Source organism: Anas platyrhynchos, chromosome 1 (assembly GCF_047663525.1).
Source record: "Anas platyrhynchos isolate ZD024472 breed Pekin duck chromosome 1, IASCAAS_PekinDuck_T2T, whole genome shotgun sequence".
NCBI lineage: Eukaryota > Metazoa > Chordata > Aves > Anseriformes > Anatidae > Anas > Anas platyrhynchos.
In genome coordinates this window covers 85952291-85976316 of record NC_092587.1, presented here as the reverse complement: position 1 = coordinate 85976316, position 24026 = coordinate 85952291, and the positions used below count along the sequence as shown (strand labels likewise).

General features: G+C 44.4%; 1 protein-coding gene across 1 annotated transcript in view; it reads right to left on the bottom strand.

Moving 5' to 3' along the window:
* Nucleotides 1–22983, bottom strand: part of LSAMP (limbic system associated membrane protein) — an 876454-nt gene extending 853471 nt beyond the window's left edge. Inside the window, exon 1 of the mRNA XM_027463055.3 lies at nucleotides 22561–22983. Within this exon, the coding sequence (XP_027318856.1) occupies nucleotides 22561–22627 (67 nt within the window). The 5' untranslated portion in view covers nucleotides 22628–22983. The remainder of the gene's footprint in view (nucleotides 1–22560) is intronic.
* Between the last annotated feature and the right edge of the window lie 1043 nt (nucleotides 22984–24026).

The window sequence follows — 24026 nt, the reverse complement described above, 5'->3', positions numbered from 1 at the left end:
AGGGAACCCATGCAAATTTAAGTACTCAGACAAATGCAGTGTGTTGCTCTACAGAAAGGCAGAATTAGGTTGTAAGAAAGAATTGGGAATTCTTCACTGATGTTGCTGGATATACCTCTCCTCCGTTAATGCAGCCCTGGCTGTCAATACCAGTGTTTTTCCTAACTCCTGGCCAGGACTAACCAGTCACCAAACTGGGAGCTCACTGCAGCTCTATCTGGAAAGGTATAGTTGAAAGAAATGCGGGTCAATTCACAGAAAAGTTTCCTTTCTTCATCATGCAAGAGTGGGATGAACAAGAACAGAATCCATTTATCAACAGTACATTAAAACTCCAGGGCTCCAAAGGTTTATTTCATTTCAAATCAGCCTGCACGCTCATTGTAACGTGACTTCATGAAAAACTCTCTGCATTAAAAAGAGATCTCAAGGCCTGGCCTTCCTCCTCCCTGCCCTCCAACTGCTCTTCTCACGTGCTCTCATTGCAGCTGTATTGCACAGCAGTGACGGGCCCTGATTCACTTTCTACCTATATGATTGTGGTGGTTTTACCCTGTCACGCAGCTGAGCCCCACCGCAACCACTCTCTCACTCCCTCTCCTCAAAGAGGAAAGGGGGAGAAAATGCAACGGAAAGGCCTCAAGGGTTGAGATAAGGACAGGGAGATCACTCAACCATTATTGTCAAAGGCAAAACAGACTCAGCATAGGGAGATTACCGTAATTTATTGCCTATCGCTAGCAGACTAGAACAGCAAGAACTAAAAGCAAACTAAAAATACCTTTGACGTGGCTCCTCTCCACGGGCTGCAGCTCTGGCCTGGGGCCTGCTCCACCGGGGGCTCCTCCACCCATGGGGGGGCTGCAGCGTGGAGATCTGCTCCATGAGGGGCCCATGGGCTGCAGGGGGACAGCCTGCTCCACCAGGGCCCTCTCCACAGCCCGCAGGGGAACTGCTGCTGCCTGCCTGCAGCACCTCCTGCCCTCCTGCTGCACTCACCTGGGGGCTGCAGGGCTGCTGCTCACTCCTCACTGTCCCAGCTGCTGTTGTGCAGCAATGTGTTTGGTTTTTTTCTCCCCCTTTTCTTAAATATGCTCTCACAGAGGTGCAAACATTGTGTTTTGGCTCAGCTTAGACTAGTGGCGGGTCCCTTTGGAGCTGGCTGAAACTGGCCCGTATCTAACATGGGGAGCTTCTGGATTCTTCTCACAGAGGCCACCCCTGCAGCCCCCTGCTGCCAAAACCTTGCCACGTAAACCCAACACAATGATCCAGTGAGCAACCAAGACAGTAGGTCAGAAGAGAAGATTCACAGTGATGGAGTTCTCCATAAGGATTCCAAGATGCCTAACAGCAGTTTTATCAGATGGACATCCTGTCCTTCTTAATAATACTGGGAAGATCAAAGAGTTCACCTCTCAGAAATACAATGGAATGAACAAAAATTAACATGGACATGCAGATTCCCAACCTCATTCAGAGAGGGTCTCTGTCCTGACAGCTGCCAAGCATTTGTGCTCGGTCTCAAGTTGGATTCCCCAGGAAACTTGTGGTATGTTTCTGTGGGATATTTGCTCATCCTTTCTGTGCTTTCATTTCATTGTAGGGAAGAGTTAAGTCTCCAGGATAAAAGAAAAAGAAATACAACCCTTCCCACATTGTACTAATTAACTAAAAACACACACAAAAAATCAAAACCACTTCTACTGGCCTTCTGAACTAGCTACACAGGGCAAGAAAAAAAATAAAGGATAAAACTCCCACTGAGCTTCAGAGTTTTAAACTGGATAGTAAAAGCAGCTTTCACATTTGCTCAGCACAATGTCCAGGAACAGGAAGAGAACTTTGGCCTTTTCTCAGAGAAATAACATGCTGATTTTTTACTATGGATCACAGAATTAACATTCACACTTCCAGCCAGAATTAAAGTGGCTTTGATTTGATTTAGTTTAATTCTCTTCAAAGGAAAATTAAACTAAAATCAAATGAACGCCATTTTTAATTCTGAATGAGTGTGTGTGCATGCACCAGTTTAATACAGTTTACATAATCCACTTGAAACCCACCTTGTTACTTAATTCAGATCAACTTTGCCTTGTGCTCCTGCCGAGACAAACCCTTAGAGATAACATTATCTGTCCTCAAGGAACAGCCGCATTTCATTATTGACACCTAACTCTAGAGAGAGCTACTATGAAAGGGACAATGTAGTTCCAGACAATTTATATGTCTGTCACAGAGAGAACAATGCTCTGTATACAGCTACAATAGCAATTAATATACTGGGGGTTGTTGTTCCATTAGTCACTAATTACACAGTAGACCAGTAATACAGAAGCCTTGTTCTTGGCAAAGAAACCATAGCTCCAAAATTACTGAACTGATAATTCAGAGCCTGTTTTTTGTTTCTCTAGGGATACCCTGCACCTTTGCCATCAGTCAGCTGAAAACTCTACAAATGATACAGATCCAGAGGCAACTGCTGTGTACTGCAGACCCCTCTTTAAGAACTTCTGAATTATGGCATTTGCATGAGACGAGTCAAGGTGAGTTCAGTGACTGAACAGAATTGCTTCCAGTCTTTGTCACAACATATAAGAAGAACAGTTTGTCACTGAAAATTTTTGCTTCCTCTTACAAAATACAGGAGTATTGTGGCAACCTCTCTCCCATATAGTATCATCAGGCAATTGCAAACACAAGACACTGCCAAATCCCATTGAGGGTGGTTTTGAAGGACCCATGCTTTCTAGCAGACACCGTGCAAAAGCTTTAAAGGACCAAAAAAAAAAGTAGATGGTGAAAGAAGTGGGGATGGAAAATAAATATATAATTGAAACCTTTTGAAAGGATGTTGCAAGATGTAAGAATCTCCAATGCATTTTGTAAGCCAGATGTGGCTCTGGCCAGTGTCTCCTGGTCAGGAAATGGGGTACCAATAGGCCCACTCCACAGCCTTCCATTATGATCTTCTCCCCACCCCCCCCACCCCCTTTTTTTTTCCTCCATTGATCACTACATGGTCTTACTCTAAGAAGGCTTCCAGGTCTGTACTGTGCTCTTACCCAAATGATACACAACTCCAGCTCTGCTTGATGTTGCAACTGTTTGAGAAGAGCCATAGAGAAATAAGAACTTGGTCCAGCCATGGTCTTAAGTGATAGAAGAACAGGACAGGGGAAATTATCAGCCTTCTTACTACTCTGCTGATCCACAACAAAGTAGAACACAAGCGTAATAACTTCACCCTTTTTGTATCCTGAATCAAGTACCTAGGGCTTGAGGAACTTTGAAAAAAAGGCAATTTCTAATCAACTTCTCTGATTAGCATTTAGTGGAAACTTTTTTCCTTTCACCAATGAAAATTCTCTCCAGGGATCTGTGATTAGAGCAAGCTCTCTCTCGATATGGGAAATGGGATAGAGACAGAGTTACAGAGACAGCATTACAATGTTTTTTAATGAAAACCTACACCTCCAGAAGTTGCTCACTGGAACAAGTCAATGAACCATTTTGATCTCATTATTTAGAATCCTAACTTATAGAATTAAAGCTTAATCAACTCATCTTTCGTCCACCTCTGTTGATCTTGAGTCAATGACTGCAGGAAAACAAAATGCCTCTCATTCCCTCCCCTTTTCATTATTGTTGCTACAAATGAGAGGTGGAGAGGGTAGGGGAGAAAGATTCTTTACGCTTTGATCAATACTCTTACAGTTAAAATTGCATACATCATATGTCTGGAAACTCTTGCACAGCTGACTTCAAATTCAATGCCAAAGTTCCAAGTCATCCCCCAAACTGAACAGTTCTTTATTGTGTATGAATACCACCAAGGAAGAATAAAGAAAGCAAACAAACAACAAAAACAAACAAACAAACAACAACAAATCAGCATCATAATAGAAATTCAATCACATCCTTAACTGTTCTCTATCACTCTGCTCCACAAGCTACAAGTGAAGAAAATTGACAAGATAGATTGAATGATCCAACAGGTTTAACTTCTGCAAGTTTTTATGAAAAAGACTTTTTCTCAGCTTAAATCAATGTAGTGCCATACTTATCCATAGCACTAGAGAAACGTGGAAAAAGGAAAGCATGCACCAGCTGAGCTTCCCTTCTGCAGAAGTAAGGTACCTTTATACCAAGAAATAATGAAAAGACACAGAAAAGATTGGGACCCATCACACAGAGAGGATCTTTTATGTGTGGGGTATAGATGGGTCTGGAACTGCCTTTGTCTTCATTTTCATTGAACAGACAGGTAAAGCTAAGGCATAAACTGATTAATGGACTGACTTAAAGAAAGTCTGTGGCAAAGGCAGGAATTAAACTCAGCTCCCCCGAGGATCAGTCCAATATCTTAACAAAACCCATATCTTTCCGTTCTGAATTACTGTGGCTTTCCTTTGTAATTAAACAGCATGGATTTGAGGGGGCTGATATTAACTGTCATTGTACTGAAAGAGCTTGCACTGGTCAAGTGGGGAGGAATTGCCTCGCCAACCTAAGAAGGCTTTTCCTTCACTTAATTCCAGGCTACTAAGTTTTCAGAAATAGAAAATACTGCCTAAGCAACAGCACTGAACAATTCTGAGGGCATACTGAAAGAGCTTTTTATACTCTCCCATTTTAATAGCTGGTGCTTTTATTGCAGGTAGTATATGGTTACAGAATAATGTGTATGGGTTTAATGTCTGGTATGATAATATCCAAGGTGAAGATATTGAAAATTCAATTAAAATAAGCCAATATCACAAACTGTATTTTAATTTCCAGAGCCTTTTGCCCCCATCCACCTCCTTGGCATCAAGGAGCTTTTCCCGATACCTGAAGCTAGAAGGTACACACTAAATCCTCTCTCTGGTAATGCAATCTGAAGTTCTTTGTACTTCTCTAGCACAGTCCACCACTATCTGAAACCTTAAACATCTCTGAAATCCCTGTGCTCCTTCAACAGAAGATGACACTGAAGTAGTTCCTATCAAGGACAAAACTAGATGGGGACTCCAAAGTCTTGCCTTTTAGCACTAAGCCCTGGTTCACTCACAATTACTTGAGCTTTTTTTAAGCCTTGGTTGTCTTTTTGAGCAGCTTCAGAGATGGAAAACAAATTATTTCACCACAGCAAAGCAACTCCCTCCTCTGCAGTTCTGAGTTACCTTTAACTGACACAGCTTGTGCCATCCTTTATGTTTCTCTTGCTCATTTGATCAGTGCAGTTTTCTCACCATCACTGCATGGCCTTACATGGTACAGAGAAGAAAACAGAAGTGCTACTGGAACATAATCAGAGAAACAGCAATAACTTTGAGAGGCAAGCAATGAACTAAAGGCTCTCAAAAGAGCTCCAACTTGTCCAGCTTCTCCTGATTCTTCATAAAGTACATGGGAGGGCACAGTACGGGTTAGTCACTTTTTTTTTGCCTGCTGAACTGAAGATGTAGAGCATCACTGCACATCACAAGACTTCCTCCAGACAAGCACTGCTGGGACAGAAGAGAGGTCCTCATTTCATTTTCAATGACAAAGCTCAGCAATGCCTGGTCCTAGGACCTAAACATGAAATTGTTAACCTGAGATCTGAGAGAGAATATACCTGAAGTGTTTATGTGGCCTGCCAGAATCTAACCCTGACCACAGAAACAGCACCTGTTATCTTTGTCAAAGCAAACATTATCAACAACATACTTGCTTCTGAAACTCCCCCGACTTTAAAAGTTCTGTTATAATTAATGATATACCTAAAACATAAAACACATGGTACCCCTTTATTTCAACGGCACCTCACAGTTATCATGTTAAAGGAAAAGTAGGACATCAAGGTCCAGAGTTTTTCCATAATCAAACCTACCCTCTATGTAGTTCACATAGACCTGAAGATTTAGGTTAAGCGCTGTAGTCACCAGTCCCAAGTACACTGACAAGTAGGCTCTTTGAGGCACCAGAAGAGCCATTGATATGCTTATAACTTTCATTAGGCCTGTACAATCAGCCCAAAGTTGGTCTTACCCTTATTTTACATGGAGGAGAAACAAAGCAGAAGGCATCTCATAATTCAGCAATGAAAGGTATGAAACAAACAAACAAAAAATGTGCCTGTCACATTTTGCTCAACAAATAGTTCAGGCTCTCAGCACTACCTACAAAGAGACCATCAGTCATGGCACTTGGGTCTATACAGCTTATAGTGACTTCATCTGCACTGTTTCTACCCTTGTGGTTTTCATGAGTCCTCCTGCACATTTCTGCCAGCATTTTTTTTTTTTTTGGTAACTGCCTTCATATCGTTTGCTGGTGAAGTAGCAAGCAAGCACCTCCAAGAGCTGTTTCTCACTACTTCCATCAGTCACATATTTGGCAACCGCCAGGATTTGTGCTTGACTAGAGCAGAAACCTTGGCCATGGTGTACATTTAGAGCCTGAGGAGAGCTGAGGGAAAGATATACACCTCTACACCAAAGATGTGAAGGAGAAGAATAGGAACCTCCTTCCCCAGCAATGCTATTCTTTAGTTGCTGTACTGCTATACTAATGCTATACTTTGAAGTCTGCCTGGCTGTAAGTGCACGAGGAAGCCAGCAGGCAGCAAATGCAGAAAAAAAAGCCAGCAAATTAATGCTGGATAATAGAGGGAGAAATCCACCGTGTTGTTTCCCTTTGGGTCTTTCGAGGATGTTGCATTGTTCACCAGCTCCTGAGACCTGCTCTCTCCAGAGGGGATAGCTGCACATACCCTGCTTCCCACACTTCGCTGCTGATTTGAATACACAGGCATCGCTGCTAGGTGAGTGCCATTTGAATTGACAAACTGGGATTTCTGCTGCACACTTCACACTTAACGCAGCCCTGCCTAGGCTTTGAAGGCAACGGCTTGTTGCCTTAGGGTCTGAAACTAACAAAGCCAAGCAGAACAAGCCCAGGGCTCCCGTCGGATTGCTCGATCAAAGACAGTATTAAACAGCACTGTTTTCATAACTACTATTCTGGGGCACTTGGATAGCAAGACAAAGGAGACGAAGTTAATTTCTGTTATCATAGCCTGGTGCAGCTGCAAGGGCTCTGGGAGAAGCCATCTTCCCTTTATGGCTTATGCAGCCCATGCCTTTGCAGGAGCTCCCATTAAGCAAATAAGGCTTCAAAAGCTTGTCAGATGCATCCCTGTTCCTTCCCCTAGACATCTTCCACGACTCATCACATACACCACTGAGCCTCCCTCTACTCAATCATTTCTCTACATCTCACAGCTTCACCTTCTCTATCAGCAGCACTGCCCATTTTTATGCCTAAGAAGATGTAAACTTGGGAAAACCTACCCTTGGTGCAGGAACACTATGAAGGAAGCCAAACAGTGAAGGGATGCTCCATTTGCTGCTCTGCAACCAACCAACCTAGCTCACCACAGTGGGCAAAACTCTTAGTCTTCAGTTTGAACATTAGTTTGAAGACTACATGACCAGCTGAGACTAACAAGACCCAGCCTATTTTTTCTGAGATATTGGCAGATAAAGGGTTAGTACGCACTACATAGGTGTGACTGGTGATGGAGGTCACTGAGCAGTATTGGAGAAGGAAGTGTAAGATGTTTCCTGAGTAGAAGAGTTGTTTGAGGCAATTTTAAGATGACCCTCTAATAAACACTGTGGTCGTGGTCAGCAAATCACCTTAAGAACCAATGCTTAGCTGCAGCACTGCTGTCCCAGGACTGCCAGAGGTACCTTGGGATGTGTTTTTATCTCCTTACTATTTATCCATAGCTGAGAACTGAGATTTCTGGAAAAGCAGGGATGTGGTAGAACATGCTTACACCCCCAGCTTGACTACAGTAAGGACAAGGAGGATGAGAAGACTGGATTACTATGAAAAACCTTCCAATGAGGTAACTAAGAGGGAGGAAAGCTCCAGATGGCTTTGTTTAAAGCCTCATTCTTCACACCTTGGGTTATTTCTCTGAAAGCAGTTGGATGAAAGGCAAAAGGAGTGTTTTTCAGGGTGTGGAAATAGTACCCTGCTTGACACAAACAGGGTACTCCAAGAACTGTCTTGTCTGCAACAGTGGACAGAACAGCCCATTTAAACTGAGGCTTCACCTTTGGTCTTAACATCAAGGAAGATGTTTCCAGCAGTTCCCTACTCCCAGGGAAGAGCTTTACCGTAATAAATCTCATCTTGGATTTCACAAACTGGTTTTCATTCAAGCTTGCTTTACTCTCAAGTTCCTGATTGGATGAGAAGGCACTAAAATACAGAAATGAAGAGTTTTGCTGGAAATTTGCTCAATATATTCAATGCTGATGCCCATAAAACAAAGCTGCAACATCAAGCTTATAGTTGGAGGGATATATCATGCCCAATTATATGCAAATATAGCAGGTATCTTCCTGAGGTCAGGGTTTTGCTAACTGAAGCGTCAATACAGATCTCAAACAATTTCAGAAGAACAAAATTGTCCATTCAAATTGATGAAGGCATAAAAATAGTGAACTGTTCTCAATCCAAAGGAGAAGTAGCCAGTCTTTACAGTTTTAAAGTAAACCTTCTGGATGTAAATTGCTGCATTATTTAAGTTTATTGAACATCTAACACTAGGAAATGTGCAATTCATGAAATTTTCAGTGAAGATGTATGAATGAGACTTCCCGATACATTTTTTAAAATGTGAAATTATCAAAGTTTTATGCAGTGTCGACATTGACCATATATGGTAGAGTTAATTGAAAGTGCAGTTCCAGCTTTAAAAGGGTCTCTGTGAAAGTGGCAATGTGTGTTTTATTGTCTCTTCGTCATTTGCAACTCAAAGGTGCTCAAGATTATACATGAAAAGGTGTTTCTTCTATCTGCCAGCTTGCACTGCAAGACGCTATTGGATCTGAGAATCCAGGTAGATGCTTTACTTCTTGCACTTGTATCATCAGTTCTGAAGTTTCTGCAAACTAAATAATGTGCCTAGCTATCCTGATGCAACCCTTAAGCTCCATATCAGACCACATGAGGAATCTGCTCTCATCATATGGAGGATGGAAATTTCTCCAGCTGTAATACCCAAAACAAAACGAACAAATCAGTCAGAAATGACCTGAATTTTACAGTGCCAGCAGAAAGCAGAAGGGTAAAAGTATCCTCACTCAGGAGGGTAGAACTGTCTTTAATCAAAACATACATGCATTACACTTATTCGTCTTTTAATCCCCCCTCACAGAAACACACTGGTTTAGAATTCTCTTGGCCTCAAGTTGGAAGAGAGGCTCGAGAGGACAACTAAGTCAAATGACAAATCTTTAACCTCCTAAATAGAGAGGTATAAATCCAGCCTGAAGCCTTTGCTCTCTGAGATTGGATTAAGGACTCTACACTGGGTCTACCTAAAGTAGACAACAGTCCTCTGAATGATTTTTTGACACCCCCTGACATTTCCTGGCCATCCACCATGGCAAGCTGAAGCTTTTCCTGCATCCTGGCCTCCAGGACAGCACGCAAGAGACATGGAACTCACATGCCTTTGGCAGCATGAGCTCTTTTCTTATGTCTCTGTGGCAGGTGAAGATCTTTTTGTTCACCTCCTATCTAGCAATTAATGCAAGCCCCTGACTGAATACCACAAGGCTCACAGCTCAGACACCAACACATTTGGTAACCAAAAACAGGGCTTGGGTAGAAAAGAGACCTCTCCAAAACAGATCAGAGTGCATGGATCTGTGTGCTTTCTGGGCTGTGTGGGACTCCAGATTCCATTCCATTTTGGAGCAGGAACACAGACCTGGATGTTTCATATTGCACTGGCTTGGATCAGTCTTCACTCCTTCCAGAAAAGCCATATAAGTCATGAGAAATCCTTTCTAGTGCCAGTTTTTATTAAACATCCCCATTTCCCCAAGAAGCTTCTGTTTCAGTGTCTTTGTGCAATCATTTTTACAGCACCAACTCTGACTAGTAACAAGAGTAGCTACTAAAATAGTGTCAATCCACTTTTTATTCACATACCTGAATGAAGTAAAAAAGCAAGCCAATTACTTTTTCCTTTTTTGTTTGGAAAGAGAGTTTCTCTTCCTGTAAACACTGCTACAGCAGTGCTGTTGTTAGATAACTAGACTGTGATTTTTAGAGAATGGATGCTCAGGTTGTTTTAGATTTTGGATTTGAAATTCTTAGATTTTTCTCCCAAAACTCAGCACATAGCAATGCACATGCAAGTTTTCCGCTGACTGCCTTCTTACTTTCGGAGTTACAGTTTGTGCAACCCCCACAGCTCTATCCCATACAACCAGTTGCAAGGATGTATTTCAAGGCCTCCCGTGGCTATGACATTGCACTGATATCTACAGAAGGAGGCAGTGTCACGCGCTGATTCAACAACGGGGTGTGAAGTGACAAACACTCTTGCCAGGGTTTGAATGAGATTAGCAAAATCCGACAGAACAATGATTAAAAGGTGCTGTAACAAATCCATTTGCTGCATGCAACAAACACAATTACTAGACAAATTACCTCACCCACCCCACTCCTCTCTCTGCAGCAAATGAGGGCTGGAGAACCTTCCTGCTTCAGACTCCAAACCTAGGGTAGCTTTTTAAGCCAAAGAGATTGCCTTTGATTAACGGTAGCAGCATTGGTCACTTTTCCCCCTCCATGAGTTATGCCACTAGAGGGCATGCAGACTGCCTAAATAATACCCAGCAAACAGTAGGACCATTAGTCTTTGATTCCATGTTTCAAGCTCTCCAACTTTGTGAGCACGCAACCTACCATCCACCAGTAACTTTTTTTCTGCCAATATAAATTTTCACTTCTGGAGTTGCCAAACTCCTTCCTTTCCTCCTTAACTGATTTTCTCACACCTCCCAGTTTTTCCATTCTGGCATAAATGGGGCAAACTCACCCTCCTTAAAGCAAAGGAGGGATTTTGTATTCTTTCCAAGACTTCCATATTTCATTAAAGTGGAGATCGTAACAGAAAAATCAGAAATTTCAGCACAGACAGCTCAAGTCTAGGAATATTCCTTGTCCTTGTTTCAGAGCCAGAGCCCAACTGCACTCCTGTTGTACTGAATCTGAGCTAACGAGCTCTCCCACTCTGCTAGGGAGCACGGAGTAGAGATGTCATTACCAACAGCCACCTTGCACGTACTGAGGCTAATGCCAAGTCCAAGCTAAGAAACATCAATTTCCAGCCCATCTCAGCTGTCTCTACAGATTTTTCCGGGGCACTGCTCAGATGTGTTGCTGAGACCCTTGAGCTGGCCCCGCAGACTGGGAAAGATCCAGCGACACTTACTAGCCTGGACTGCATACAATGTAAAATAGCATTCCTTGCTTTCCTGCCCAGCAAACAGATTGCAATTTGCATAGTCCTGTACCTGAGCTAATAAACTGTGATGAACTCTCACTGGGTCTGCATCCATGGCACGAGTAATCTTTAGTCCGGATAATCCCTATTATGTATCCTGGCTGTTTCACTCATGCTGCGTTACCTTTTGCCTCTGGAAGTCCATGGTGCCAGCCAGCACAATAACCACTACAAAACTCTCTAACATTTCAGGCTATTCTCTTCCCAAAAATAATGGGAAAGTGGGTAGTAAAAGCCACCCACTTAGCTTTCACTATTTAGTTCCTGTTATGAGCAATATAAGAGCAAACAAGCTGGCTGATTTTCCTTCCACCAATCAATCTGATCATCTCCTACCATCTCATTCCCATCTCTACCTCCCTCATGAGTCCACCTCCCTCTGCCCCTGAGCCCTGGGGTGCCTCAGCTCCAGTGACATGTTAGGAACATTGCAAACCCAACCATAGTCACCTTCTGAGTCTGGAGGGACTAGTCCACTACTCAGTTATACTGAAAAGATATGAGAAAGAGAGAAAGATAAGTATGTGTCATACGGTAGCACAACAGGAAACCTGAAAAAGTCTTGTACATCTGATAGGACAAAGTTATAGCCACAGATACCAGGCTATCGTTTTATTGGGTGTCCATCAGGCTATCAGGCTGCCCTGGCCTACATATCAGAAGAAAAAAAAAAAAAAAAAAAAAAAAAAAAACAATTTAAAAGAAAGGAATATAAAAAAAAAAGTCTTAGGAGTTAAGCAGTTAATACCCAGGATTTCACTTTTGTTAATATAGCAGAAGACTTCCTCATGAGTCTGTCTTGGGCCAGGATCTGTGCCACAGCAGGAATAATGCAAGGCAAGAAAGTAAAATGCTTTAAAGAATATGGTTCTTTGTCAGACTGAAAGTATTAGCTGTGATTCAGAAATTAATGACAGCATAAAAATCTATTAAGGCATCTAGACTGTCTCTCAAGGGACCTTTTCACGCTTGTAGTGCATGGATTATTCTCCAGGGTTCTGCCCAGCCAAACTTCAGATGTCCCAAATGACAGCAATTCCACCACATTTCTTAACAAAGCTATTTTGCCACCTAATCTGTTTCTGCCCATTAAGTATTTTCCACTCCTGCTAGTTTTTTTTTCCTCTTCCCTCCTCCAAATTTTCTACTCTGAGACACTTCAAGCTCTCAGTCCACACGAGACAATTCTTCACGCCTTCCCAGTATGCCTAGATCATTAGCATAGCTCCTCTTTAGTCATTTAACCAAACAGCTATATATTTAGCTCTCACAAGCATTCCTCATAAGTCAGTCCCTCCAGCCCCTTAATCATTCTCGTTGCAATCCTCTGAATTCCCTCTAATTTTGTTTACATCTTTGTGGAATTGAAGTGCCCGGAACTGAGTGCTGTAAACAACAACAGCTTGTTATCTGGCTAGACTGCAATTCCAGCGATCGCAGCACAGGCCCCACACGTGCCATGCACACGTAGACACATACGCACACTCACCCCGCAGTTTGGGCACAGCATCACTACAGGACACAAATCCCACACCACGCACATTCCCTCCCCAACTGCATCAGCTGGGCATCTTTCAGAGAAACCCAACTCCAAACAAAACCGAGGGAGATCATCTTCACAGATTTTAAAGCGTGCTTGAAGGAGACTTCTTGTGAATTTGCCCCATTATTTTCTCTTCTTTTACAATTCCCAGTCCGTTCAGGAATGGGAACAAACCCAACTGAACAAATGTACCCATTCTCCAACACAAGCACAAGCCATGACCTAAAATCCTTCTACATAATGCATAATTCTCCAGTTCCAGCCCTATCAGGCAGTGTCCATCAAAAAAGGGCTGCCCCTACTTTTGAGCCACTGAGGCAAGCACGGCAATGGTGGTTTCCCTGATCATTTTCTTCAGAAACTACATCTGAACCTTAGCTGAGAGAGCCAGGACAACCACACTCTTTGCTGTCTGGATTGAAAATCAAGGAGTTACTAGCAGGAGGAATTCAGACCTAGCATGCCAGAGAAATAAACCGGGTGATACATCCATGAGGATGCTCTTTTAACTGTCTGCAGGCTCAAGACAGACACCAGCTAGTGACTACACTCTTGTTATATTTTCGAGTTTTTTCATCACACCTATAAAGGCCACAATTTTCAGAACTTTTTTGTTTTAGATGATAGTTGAGACTTTGATGTAATCTTATGACAGAAGATAACACATTGCAGAAAAGCCTTTAAGCACTTGTAACTTAATCTGTTCCTGAAACTTGAGTTGGAATTTTTCCAAGACGACACTTTTTTTTTCCCCCTCTTAGAAAAATGCCAGTTCAGTGAGGCAGAAATATTATTCAAAACCACTTGGTTTGCTTCAACAAATTTCTGGTGAACTTCAGGCAGGGTTCAAAAAGAAGCCTGATAAGGTTCCTGCCAGCTCTCAGAACATCTATGGGGTAGCCAAGGCATCCAGAAAAGATGCCAACTCTACCAGAATTGCTCTTCTGGATTAAGGTCCTCTCGAGCCTTCCCTTCATGTGTAACAATTTCAAAGGTCTCTTCTCACATAGGACGCCCAGACCTGCATTAACCTAAAAAATGGCACTCCAAGGATCTCTGCCATGTGGCAATAAAAGCAGAGGCTCGAAGTGTCCTGTCTCCACAGCACCTCTTACACTGTCATTACTCCTTCACTGCAGCTCAAGCAACACCTCAGGACCAAGGACAGCTTGGGCTGTTTTATTTCACTTCTTGTTTGGTGTTGTTTTGGGCAGCAGGAAGAGAAAGGGACCAGAATTTCTTCAGATTGATCAGGGTATGTGCAGAGCCTGCTAGCAGAGGCCGTAAGAGCTCCCTTGAAGCCTGAAAGAAAGCCTGCAACTACAAAGCTTTGCACTGGGACAGAGCAAGGCCAGCTAGAATGGCCTTTTCTCTCTTTCCTCTGTGCACACAACAGACAAAAAGAGAAGAAAGACAATTCTGTACTGATGACCTTAACTCTAGGTCCCTCTGGGGCAATGCCACAGCTCATTTACCTCATGCTGCAGCCTGATTTTTTTTTTTTTTTTTTTAAATGTTGTTGTTTTTAAACAGCCTGATCTGTTGCAGCTCTCTGGCTGCTGGAGGGTACACAAACCAGTCACCAGCAGGCACCCAGGATACATGGAAATAGAGGAGAGGGTCTGTGCCCTCATGTCAGCTCTTGCTGTTTCCCACCTTACCTGTCTCAGTAGGCCTAGGCTACGGGCAGCTCTTAAACCACTTCAGCTACTTCAAGATTTATGTATTTAAAAAAACACTGAGAAATTACTGTTGGTAAAAGCTCTAACACAGCTCCAGCACAAAAGCTCTTGTGTACAAATCACCTCCTTCCCCCTCACACAGAATACCTAGAACAAGTGCAGAACATTTCATAGTGGCATGCCTGCGTTTAGGTCTATCCTGCTAGCTTTTACTCAGCTAGCTAGACCTGACACTTGGCAAGATACAGCTATGCTAGACAAAATTTTTGCTGTTGATGCAGTTGAACTTGCAGGGCTCTTATTGTAGGTACAGCTGAAGTGCAGAATTGCTGGTTTGCTGGTTCAGGTTGCATTCAACCAAGGAATCTTTAGCTCAGACGGTGCAAGATAGCACAGCTACATAAGAAAGGTTGGCTAAGCCAGGCTGTACCATTTTTGAATATGTCAGTCTAATTAAAATTGTGCAGTCTGCATGTGCAAGAAAGTCTCCTTTCATCCTCTTCCTTCTGTTCTCAGAAAGTCTCCCATGAAAGTGCAGGAGTCAAGCATGTCCTCTCTACACTGTATTTCATGCACAGGTAACTGAAGCATGACTAAATTACCGCCTTACATTGAGGCCATCAGAAAGACGAGGAGGGGTAGCCAAGCCTCAGCAACAATTCTGTTTCACTGCAACAATCTCTTGCCATGTCAAGATAGGATGCAAATCTGCTGTGAATAATGGTTACTCCAGAAGCATACACAGCTACACGGATATCCCTATCAATAATCATGCTGCATTCACCTACTGAACTAACATTTCACAACACCTTCCTTGCGCAAAACACAACCCTGAACCACATTTGTTAACACAGCACAAACATCTTTACCATGCAACTTATGCATTTTCTGTCACGGGCACAAAACACACAACCACCCACCATCATTTTGTTTCTCACATGCATCTTCTTAAGAGCTGGAGTAGATATATTGAAAAGCCTCCGATCAGAACTTCACGTACAGACCTTATATATAGGCATGAATAAAATTGGATGTTGTAACGTAAGTGATCCCATGGTGCAACAAAATAGCTTTACAAGGCAAACATACAGATATTCATACACGTAGATGGAGCCACAAAGGCACAAGTCTAAACACATTTACACATCAAAACTCCACAGATGCTCCTTGAAATAATCCTTCCTTCCTGCAGACAAAAACCTCCTCTGTCAGGCACTCAGATGTATATCCACATGGTCAGCTTTACCAACACCCATGCAAGTGGAAGTCAGGCGATGCAGTGCACTGGCCAGGAGGCCTGTGGACAGGAAAACCCTTGCTCTCACTCATGATGTAGCTTTGGGTCAACTGCTGAGGGCCAAGCACATCCAGGCTCCATGCAGGTGCAGCAGCAAGAGAGCACAGATGAATATTAATAGTTATTGTCCCAGCATGTTGTAAGGATTAATTGGTTTCAGCCTGCAACTCGCCATCAATATAAGTGCTAAGGAGCAGAGGGGATGGAGCTGTGATTACCCACTTACATTGCATACTCATATCCCAGTGGCTGCGTGCTGTAATGCTATCGATTTCCTGGTTGGGAAACTCCACAGCCTTCCATTTGTCTCCTTACTCGCTCCCTCCCTCATCCCACTGCTCCTGAGCAGCCTGCCACACGATTCCCCCAGCAGCCAAGAACACATCACCAGAAAAGGGAGAGGCCCACTCTCTTTGTGGGAGCGCTCTGCCAGACCTCAAAGAAATGAGGAAACATGCATCTGTTAGGTAGCACAGAGGCAGACCCCAGGGAAAGGAGCAGGTTTCAAGAATAAGCCATCTTCAAAAGAGGTTCTGTGGTATGCTTTATATAACCTAGGAACCACAAAAGCCCTGTCTGTGATCCCACAGATCCAATTATATTCCCCTTTGCTTTAAGCTAAGACCCTTCCTCTGAAGCCTACCTTCGCATGCTAACACCTTTTTCGTAGAAAGAAACAAAGAAAAACAGCCCACAAACATCAACAAAAAATGTCTTAACTCAGTATGTAAATCCTTGCATTGCTCCGCAAACCATCTTCTCCCATAAATGCCATTCAGCAAAGTCCAGCACCCCTTTCCATGCTACCTACAGGGATATCTGTCCTTCCCTGATACCAGGAGAGGGCTTTGTCTCACATGCTCACCCACACGAATCTTCATCTTGCCCTTATCTGTTCCTTATCACAGTGGAACAAGGCTGTCTGTGCTGTGCACGGTATTTTTCATTTTACCCCAGACAAAAATGACAGCAGGAAGAGCACATCAACTGTCAAAGCCATTGCTGACTGGCTGTGAACAACACATAAAGCTATGGCACAGTTCTTCTAAGGAAAAAGGGTATTGAAGAGGCAAAATTCATGCTCCCTACAGGGGTCACAGGCAGCAAAACTCCACATCCTCCCAGCAGCCACATTGCATGTGAAGGAGATCATCTTTTCCAAAGCACATGTCTACATATTCAAAGGATGGGGCACGTGGAGGACTTTCCCCAGATCTTCTGTGATGCCTCTGTCTGGTTCTACAACAAATTTCCACTCAGTCATGAGTGGAAAGCAGCTTTAGCAGCCTCAGCTGATCCTCTTCCACCAGAAAGCCCTTCAGATATTCAGATCTGCCCAGGAAAGGCAGCTTCCCTTTTGCTCACTCATAATCAGCTTTTGTCACCCATTTTCATGTTACAACACATGAGTCAGTAGGCAGTGCTCCAGTGCTGCCTCCATTCCCCCGCCTACCTCACCAGCCCCTTGAGACCCCTACACAGAGCACCGAGCAGCTGCTGCAGCTCGCCATGGGCCACATCACACTTGGACCCATGCATTAATATTGCTGCTATAACCTGTGACCTAGGCAAATTGGTCTTGCACAGAGTGAAATTGTTGAGTGAAGGGGACAGTCCCCACCAGCAAAGCAAAGAGCACCTGAAGGCTTACAGAAGGCACACGAGAAGGAACAGAGCTTCTAAAGCATTGGCTCTGCCATCAACATAGGATGGCAGCTGCCATATTCCTCACCGGGTTAGAAGGGGGATGTAATGCTTGTGGGACAAGAAGGAAGAGCAAGGAGTGACTCTCAAAAGACTCATCCCCTCGTCAGACCAACAGCTCATGCATGGGTGCTCACAGTCTGGAGGAGATTTCACCAACACAGGGACTAAGGCATTTATAGCAAGGTTAGCAAAACCATCACAAGAAAGGAGATCTCAAAGACTAGGAGATTAAGTGATTTTCTGCTTATCATAATAAAACCCTCTGAGTATGTAGAATAATGCTTAGATTTATAATACACAATGGGTCCTCACTAGTGTGGTAAGTATTGACTCAAATGGTCTGCAAGTATTGGGATAAGACAAGAAGAAACACTTGGGATATCCTTTTAATGCTCCCTCTTTGCAGATAAAGAGCCTTCTCTGCCTCTTCCCTGTCTTAAACCTACAAGAAAAGTGTTCCCCCCCCATTCTTTTTTTTTTTTTTTTTTTACAGTATTGAACCTCTTCATCATTTAAAGGAATGCAAGGCAGCTGAGTGAATCGTTTCCTCATCAATACAGTCCAGCACGTGAGAGCTTCCCCTACCTCAGTTGACAGAGAGAGCTGGAAACAGATAGGAAGGGAAGTGTATTCAAGAGAGCAGGTGAGGACTTTTCTCTCCAGTCAGCAATGCCTAAACATTATCCAGCCACATCACAGCCACCACACACTGTTACACACACACTACAACATCACTCTTCGCACACACACACTCTCCTGCTTCTCCTCTCCCTGTTCTCCCCATCCATTACGCATTATCAGCACAGAAACACTTGGTTACACGCTCCCATCCATACCGATCGCACAAACCTTGTGCATTAACAAACTCATCCTTTTTCACACCCGCATTACCCGCTAACGTTATAAAGCATGAGAGTTTACAGATAACATTTGTATCGCGTACCAACCTAAGGCATCCTACTCCGCTTACCCAAATGCTTCTGTGATTTCTCTCAGACTCATTCCCCATTTATGAATACCCTTGAGCAGCTAAAAAAAATACATCATAAATAAACGCTGCCAGTACTACGCAGACCAATTCTGCATGTCCTTTCTGAAAGCATCTACTTCAATGAATTGGCTGCATAGGTATTTTAATGATTAAGCAAACTAAACAAACAGTCTCATGCAATTAAACGATGAAGTGGGGTTATAAGGAAGGCTTGTTAAAAAAAAGCTTTTTTAAAAAGTAAATTGCAGATTTGAAACAGCTGTTATTTTTTCAAGGGAAAGTTTGTTTAAAAGGATTTTCAATGTAAAGCAATGCTGAAGAAAATGTATAATTTGTCAGGGCATTCATTTTTTTTTTAAATAAAAAAAACTCAGTGGGGAATTCAGAATAACTTTTCATATTGGCAGCTAAGCTAATTTAGAGTAATAAGAGGTAAAAATGAAATCACCAATCAAATATTCTTCCAAGTGATCAAAAATACAATTTTTGATACATTCAGATCATTCTCTTCTCCTCCCCACCCTTGCAAATACATATATATATATTACTTTTTTTCAGGAGGGCGGTTGTGTTGAAAAATCAGCTTTTGATTTCAATTCAGGAGCCTGATCCTTGTCAGAAGCTATGAGGCACACCAAGACAAATCCATTCAGGGAAAAGCTACATTATGCCACTAGAAATCCCACCCACCCACCAGCATCCCTGGGGTGCACAGGTACTTTTAGTCCTCCAGCCCCCCCTGGGGCAGCAAGGCCAGTGCACCACGCAGGAGGAACACCCAGCCCGCCTCCAAGCCACCTGCCTCAACCACGACTTGAGGTGCAGCAGCAGGGAAACGCACGAAGCCTGAAGCAAATAATTAAAGAAAAATAATGATCAGAACAAAATAAGATGTGCTGCGCAGGAAATCAGAGCCTCTAGCCTACGGGGGAAGGGGGAAAATCCTGATTCTGTGCCAAAGTCCCCGTGCCCAGGCAGAAAAGGGACAGGCGACCCATTGCACGTCCCCTGGCAGAAGTGCTGGAGGCTGCCTGCCTCGGTCGCTTGGCACTGCAGAGCCCGTGGGTCTCCTGCCAGCCTCCACTGTGCTGCCTCCACCCCCCATCGCTTGCTATTCAGCCTCAGCCTGGCAGCACCAGCCTCATCCCTCTTCACCCCCTCTGTGTGGTGGCTTTGAGAGAGCAGCAGACGACCAGGAGCTCCTTCTGCATTCCCTGGTACACCCCCAAGTGGACAGCGAGGAGAAGGGGGGAGAGGAGGCACATGCAAGTTTTGGGGAGCTCGCAGGCTCGGCTGCCTGGCTCTGTAAGGACACAACTGGAAGCGGTCCGATGGGGGTCACCGCCTGTCACAACTACTACTGCAGTTTTCTGGGTTTACAGAAAGGTTCAAGGCTCGTTACCACAGTTTTCAGTGAACAACAATTAATTTGAAGTAAGTGCATCCCACCCCTCCCTTTTTTATTTAAAGAGAGAAAAGCATGACAACAACCAAAGGGAAAAAAACAGAACCACACGCACAGAAGGGGCACGATACTTTCCCACTCCCTTTTAACTCCTTCAAACGTCTTTGGGCTTGCTCACGATGTGCTTTGCTCCTCCCGTGAAGCCCCGATATTCTGCCTTCCCCACACCCTCTCCCCCCCCCACATGTGAGGAAGGGAAGTTACTGCTGGCTACGAAACCAGACCCAGCAGTGGACCAGGGCTGGGTTATGCCACATCTGAAGTTTGGGAGCAGTACAAAAAGCAGCTCCAGGTTTACAACTACCCCCTTCCCATTTCAATGCCCAGGGAGGGCAACTGCCTTGCCTCTGCCTTCCCAGAGGGTACCTGTTAAAGCAGCCCTCTGAGGACCTCCCCGATGCCTTCAAAAATCAGAATAGATGCGGCTGATACATCTGTGGCAACAGCAACTCACTAGAACAGAAGGTAAGGGTAATACAAGCACCCAGGCCTTTCATAAGCTGCAGATATTAGGAAGGATTAAAGCAGCTCCTGGTTGTGCTAGAATCAGGATGCTCTAGTCACAGCTTGGGGAAGGCTTCTGAGTTGGAAACACCCTGTGGAGCAAGCACCATCGATGGCAGACCAGGAAACAAGCATCAAAAACGGGGCGACGTTCAGAGTCAACGCTACTTGCCCATCTTCCTTGAGAGGTCTGCGCCTGTTCTTCTAGAGCAGAGGGAAGTTCACATCGAGCTACTCAACTTCACTGCTGACACTAGCTATTTACGTTACACAAGTACCGGTCTCCTCTCCCCCCCGTGTGCTGGAGAAATCCTCCTCCCCTGTCAGAAGCAGCCCCTTCACAGGGGAAGTCAGCTGGAAGGTGCTGGTGCCAGATTCACCATCCAGATTCCGAGAATGCAAGTTTGAGAGGAAATAGGCAACAGCGAAGAAGCATGTGCATGCAACACAGAGACAGATGAAGGGAAATCGCGTGAAAAGGAGCGCTCAGGAAATGTGAGAAAGAGGGAGAAAATGAGGGATTTTGCAGCGAGCGCACGCAGTAGTGACAGGTAAATGCGAGGCTGCAACAGAAAGCATGTGTGTGTGTGACAGGGAGCATGCCTGTGCAGGGATTTGCTTAGTGGACACAAAATAGGAGAGGACAGTGCGTGTGAAACTGTGTGTAGAAGTAGCAGCAAAAGGGCAGTGCAGATGCTCTGGCTGGAAACATCTCCATGCACTACAGCATGCACAAATGTGAAAGGTAAGGACAGTCACAGTGAGAGACCCCTAAGTGTGTGCAAGATGCTGTGAATGCAGGACCGTGCAAGACAGGAGGCCAGATAGGTGAATATACACATAAAAAACATACATGTGCCATGTATGTGTACATGCATGTGCACTTGCAAGACCAATGCAGCATGATAGGCACAGGGTTTTGTGGTGCAAGCAACCACCAAAGCCAGTGTGCAGGATGGAAAGAGGGCACAAGAAAAGGCTAAAGGGAGGGAGGGAAGGAGGGAGAGGAAGAGCGAACGTGAGCGAGAGAGAAGCAGACTGGCACTCCAGGAACTGCATGTGCTAGGGAGCTAGAGCTGTATGTGCCAGCGCGAGTTTATTTATCTTCCATGCTATATTCACGAGCATGTATGTACATATATAGGACCACTGCTATGTGTGAGTGAGCACGGATCATGTACAAGCTGTGATTTGCAGGGCTAGGATTATATGTGCATGTGTGATGTGTATTTATACATACAGCACGGGATGCATTAACCCTTAACTCCTGTTTACAGAAAGCATCTCAAAAACAGCTAGCATGTCTGTCATCACTTCAAACTAAATTCTGTACTCACACTTGGCTCTTAAAGCAAGAAACCCAGCTGGCAGTTCTCCACTGAACAAAACCCCATACCCAACAAATTTCCTTCTCCTGTCTTTTCCTCCTTCATTTTTTTTTTCTTCCCCCGTTGTGGAGGGGAAGGACATAATGTTTTTGCAAAGAGGCACAGAGGCTCCTCCAACCTTCCCCAGCGAAACCAAAATAAAACAGAACAAAACAGAAATAAAAAAGAAAAAAAAATAAACCAAAAACTTAACACTGATCTCCTCAGGAAGGTGAGGAATCCAGGAACATCAGTACTTGTGACCCAAAGTGCTGAGTAGCTGTAGGTGGAGGTGAAGGGGTGCCCACATTCACCCACCCCTCTTTCCTCTGCAAATCTTCCTGTACCCCCCCCCCCCCAAATAAATAAATAAATAAAATAAAAATCTCCCCCTCTGCAAAAGCACAAATACAGCAGCAAAGTCAGTCACATGCAGTGCCCTCTAACCATAGGATTCACCAACAGCGATCTCTCCTTGGCTTATTTCCTGAGGGGGGGAAGGTTTGAGGGGGGAGGTGGGGGTGGGGGGGGTGTCAGAGATAGAGGGATCTAAATAGCTCCAGCTTCCAGCTCCATGTTTCCATCCATCCTCAGTCCGTCAGCCTCAATTCACGAGAAGGGGGCTGAGGAGGTGGCACGAAAGAACTCATCACATACCTTGCAAGGAGAAGAGGGACAAGAAGAATCCCAGCACCCAGATACTGTGCAGCCAGTAGGTCCTCATGCTTCTCTCTCACTCGTTCTGCTTCCTCTGCCTTTTTCTCCGTCTCTTCGCTTCTCTCTGCTCTCTCAATTTCTTCTTTTTTTTTTTTTTCCTCCTCTTCCCCTCTCAGATAAAATGGGATTTGTGTCTCCCTTCAGTCCCCCTGGGCTCTGCTCTACCAGCTCTGACAATCCAGTCGCAGAGAAAGCTGACCCGCGGTGGCCAGATTCCCAAATAGCCTCGCACTCTCCCCTTCAAGTGCTGGAAGAAGGGGGGCCAGGTTAGCTGCTCGCCGTAGCCTGCGCTGGCTGTAAACACAGAGAATCTCTCTGTCTCTCTCCTGCAGCTCCAACTAAATGCGACTGTACTTAAACAAGCAATGCCTTATAGGACAGTGCTCTGAGCAGAAAGGATCCCACCTCTGCCACCTAGTGTTGCAAGCCTGCTCATTTATTTTATTTTTATATATATATAAATATATACGCTGTGCTATAGAAATATGGCTCTCTCATTCCTCCGAAAACGGATCTCTTGGATCAAAAGTCTGTGAGCCATGCTGGGCTCAGGAGTCCCTAAGGCTCCAGCTGACACGGGGAAGTTATTCAGCAAAGGAGGAGCGCGTCCTTCATCGCCACGACGAGGAACGCAGCGGGGCAGGTTTGATTTCTCAGCAGAGTTCTGCCTGACAAATCCTGAAGCAAGGGTCTTTTCTGATGCTGGTGTCACTGCTGGGCAGTATGCGAGGGCCAGAGGGAGATTCAGACGCACTGATTGTAATTACAGAACTGCCAAGGCCTCCAGGAAAAATAGCAAGCATCAGGCTGCATTAATCTTCGCTGGATCTCCCGTGACTTCTGCGCGATTTCAGAGGGACCAGAAGAAATCGCTCTGTGTAGGAAATCCAGCTTGCAAAGCCACCATTTGCTCACAGAAGGTTTCTCCCGCTACTCGTCTCCTTTTAAACACAGGTTCCTCCTACCGTACACAAGATGAACTTTTTTTTTTCCCAAGGAGTAATTAGCTCCTGTAGTTTCATTGCCCCCTGAAATCATTGCTTCTGGTGAGAGGAACAGCAGTAATGAAGTACTACTTAACATTCACACAGGGCTTTTCATCAGTCACTCTCCAGGCTTTTCACAAAAGAAGGTGTCCTTTTGCAGATGGGGACACAGAGACAGCATGACTACGAAACCTTTGGGAAGTCACTATAAGGTGGTAGCCCAGGCGGGCTGGCCACACAATCTGGTGGCCCCTCCATGGACCACATTGCCCCCCTCACCACAGTTGCCATAGCAGCCTCTATAGATGCCACTGCTAGAAGATGATCTCCAATTCACGCATCACAGATGCAGCTTTGCCACCCACAGATGAGCCCCTTGAAGTGTGGAAAAGCCACTGGACGAAATATCCTTCTACACTC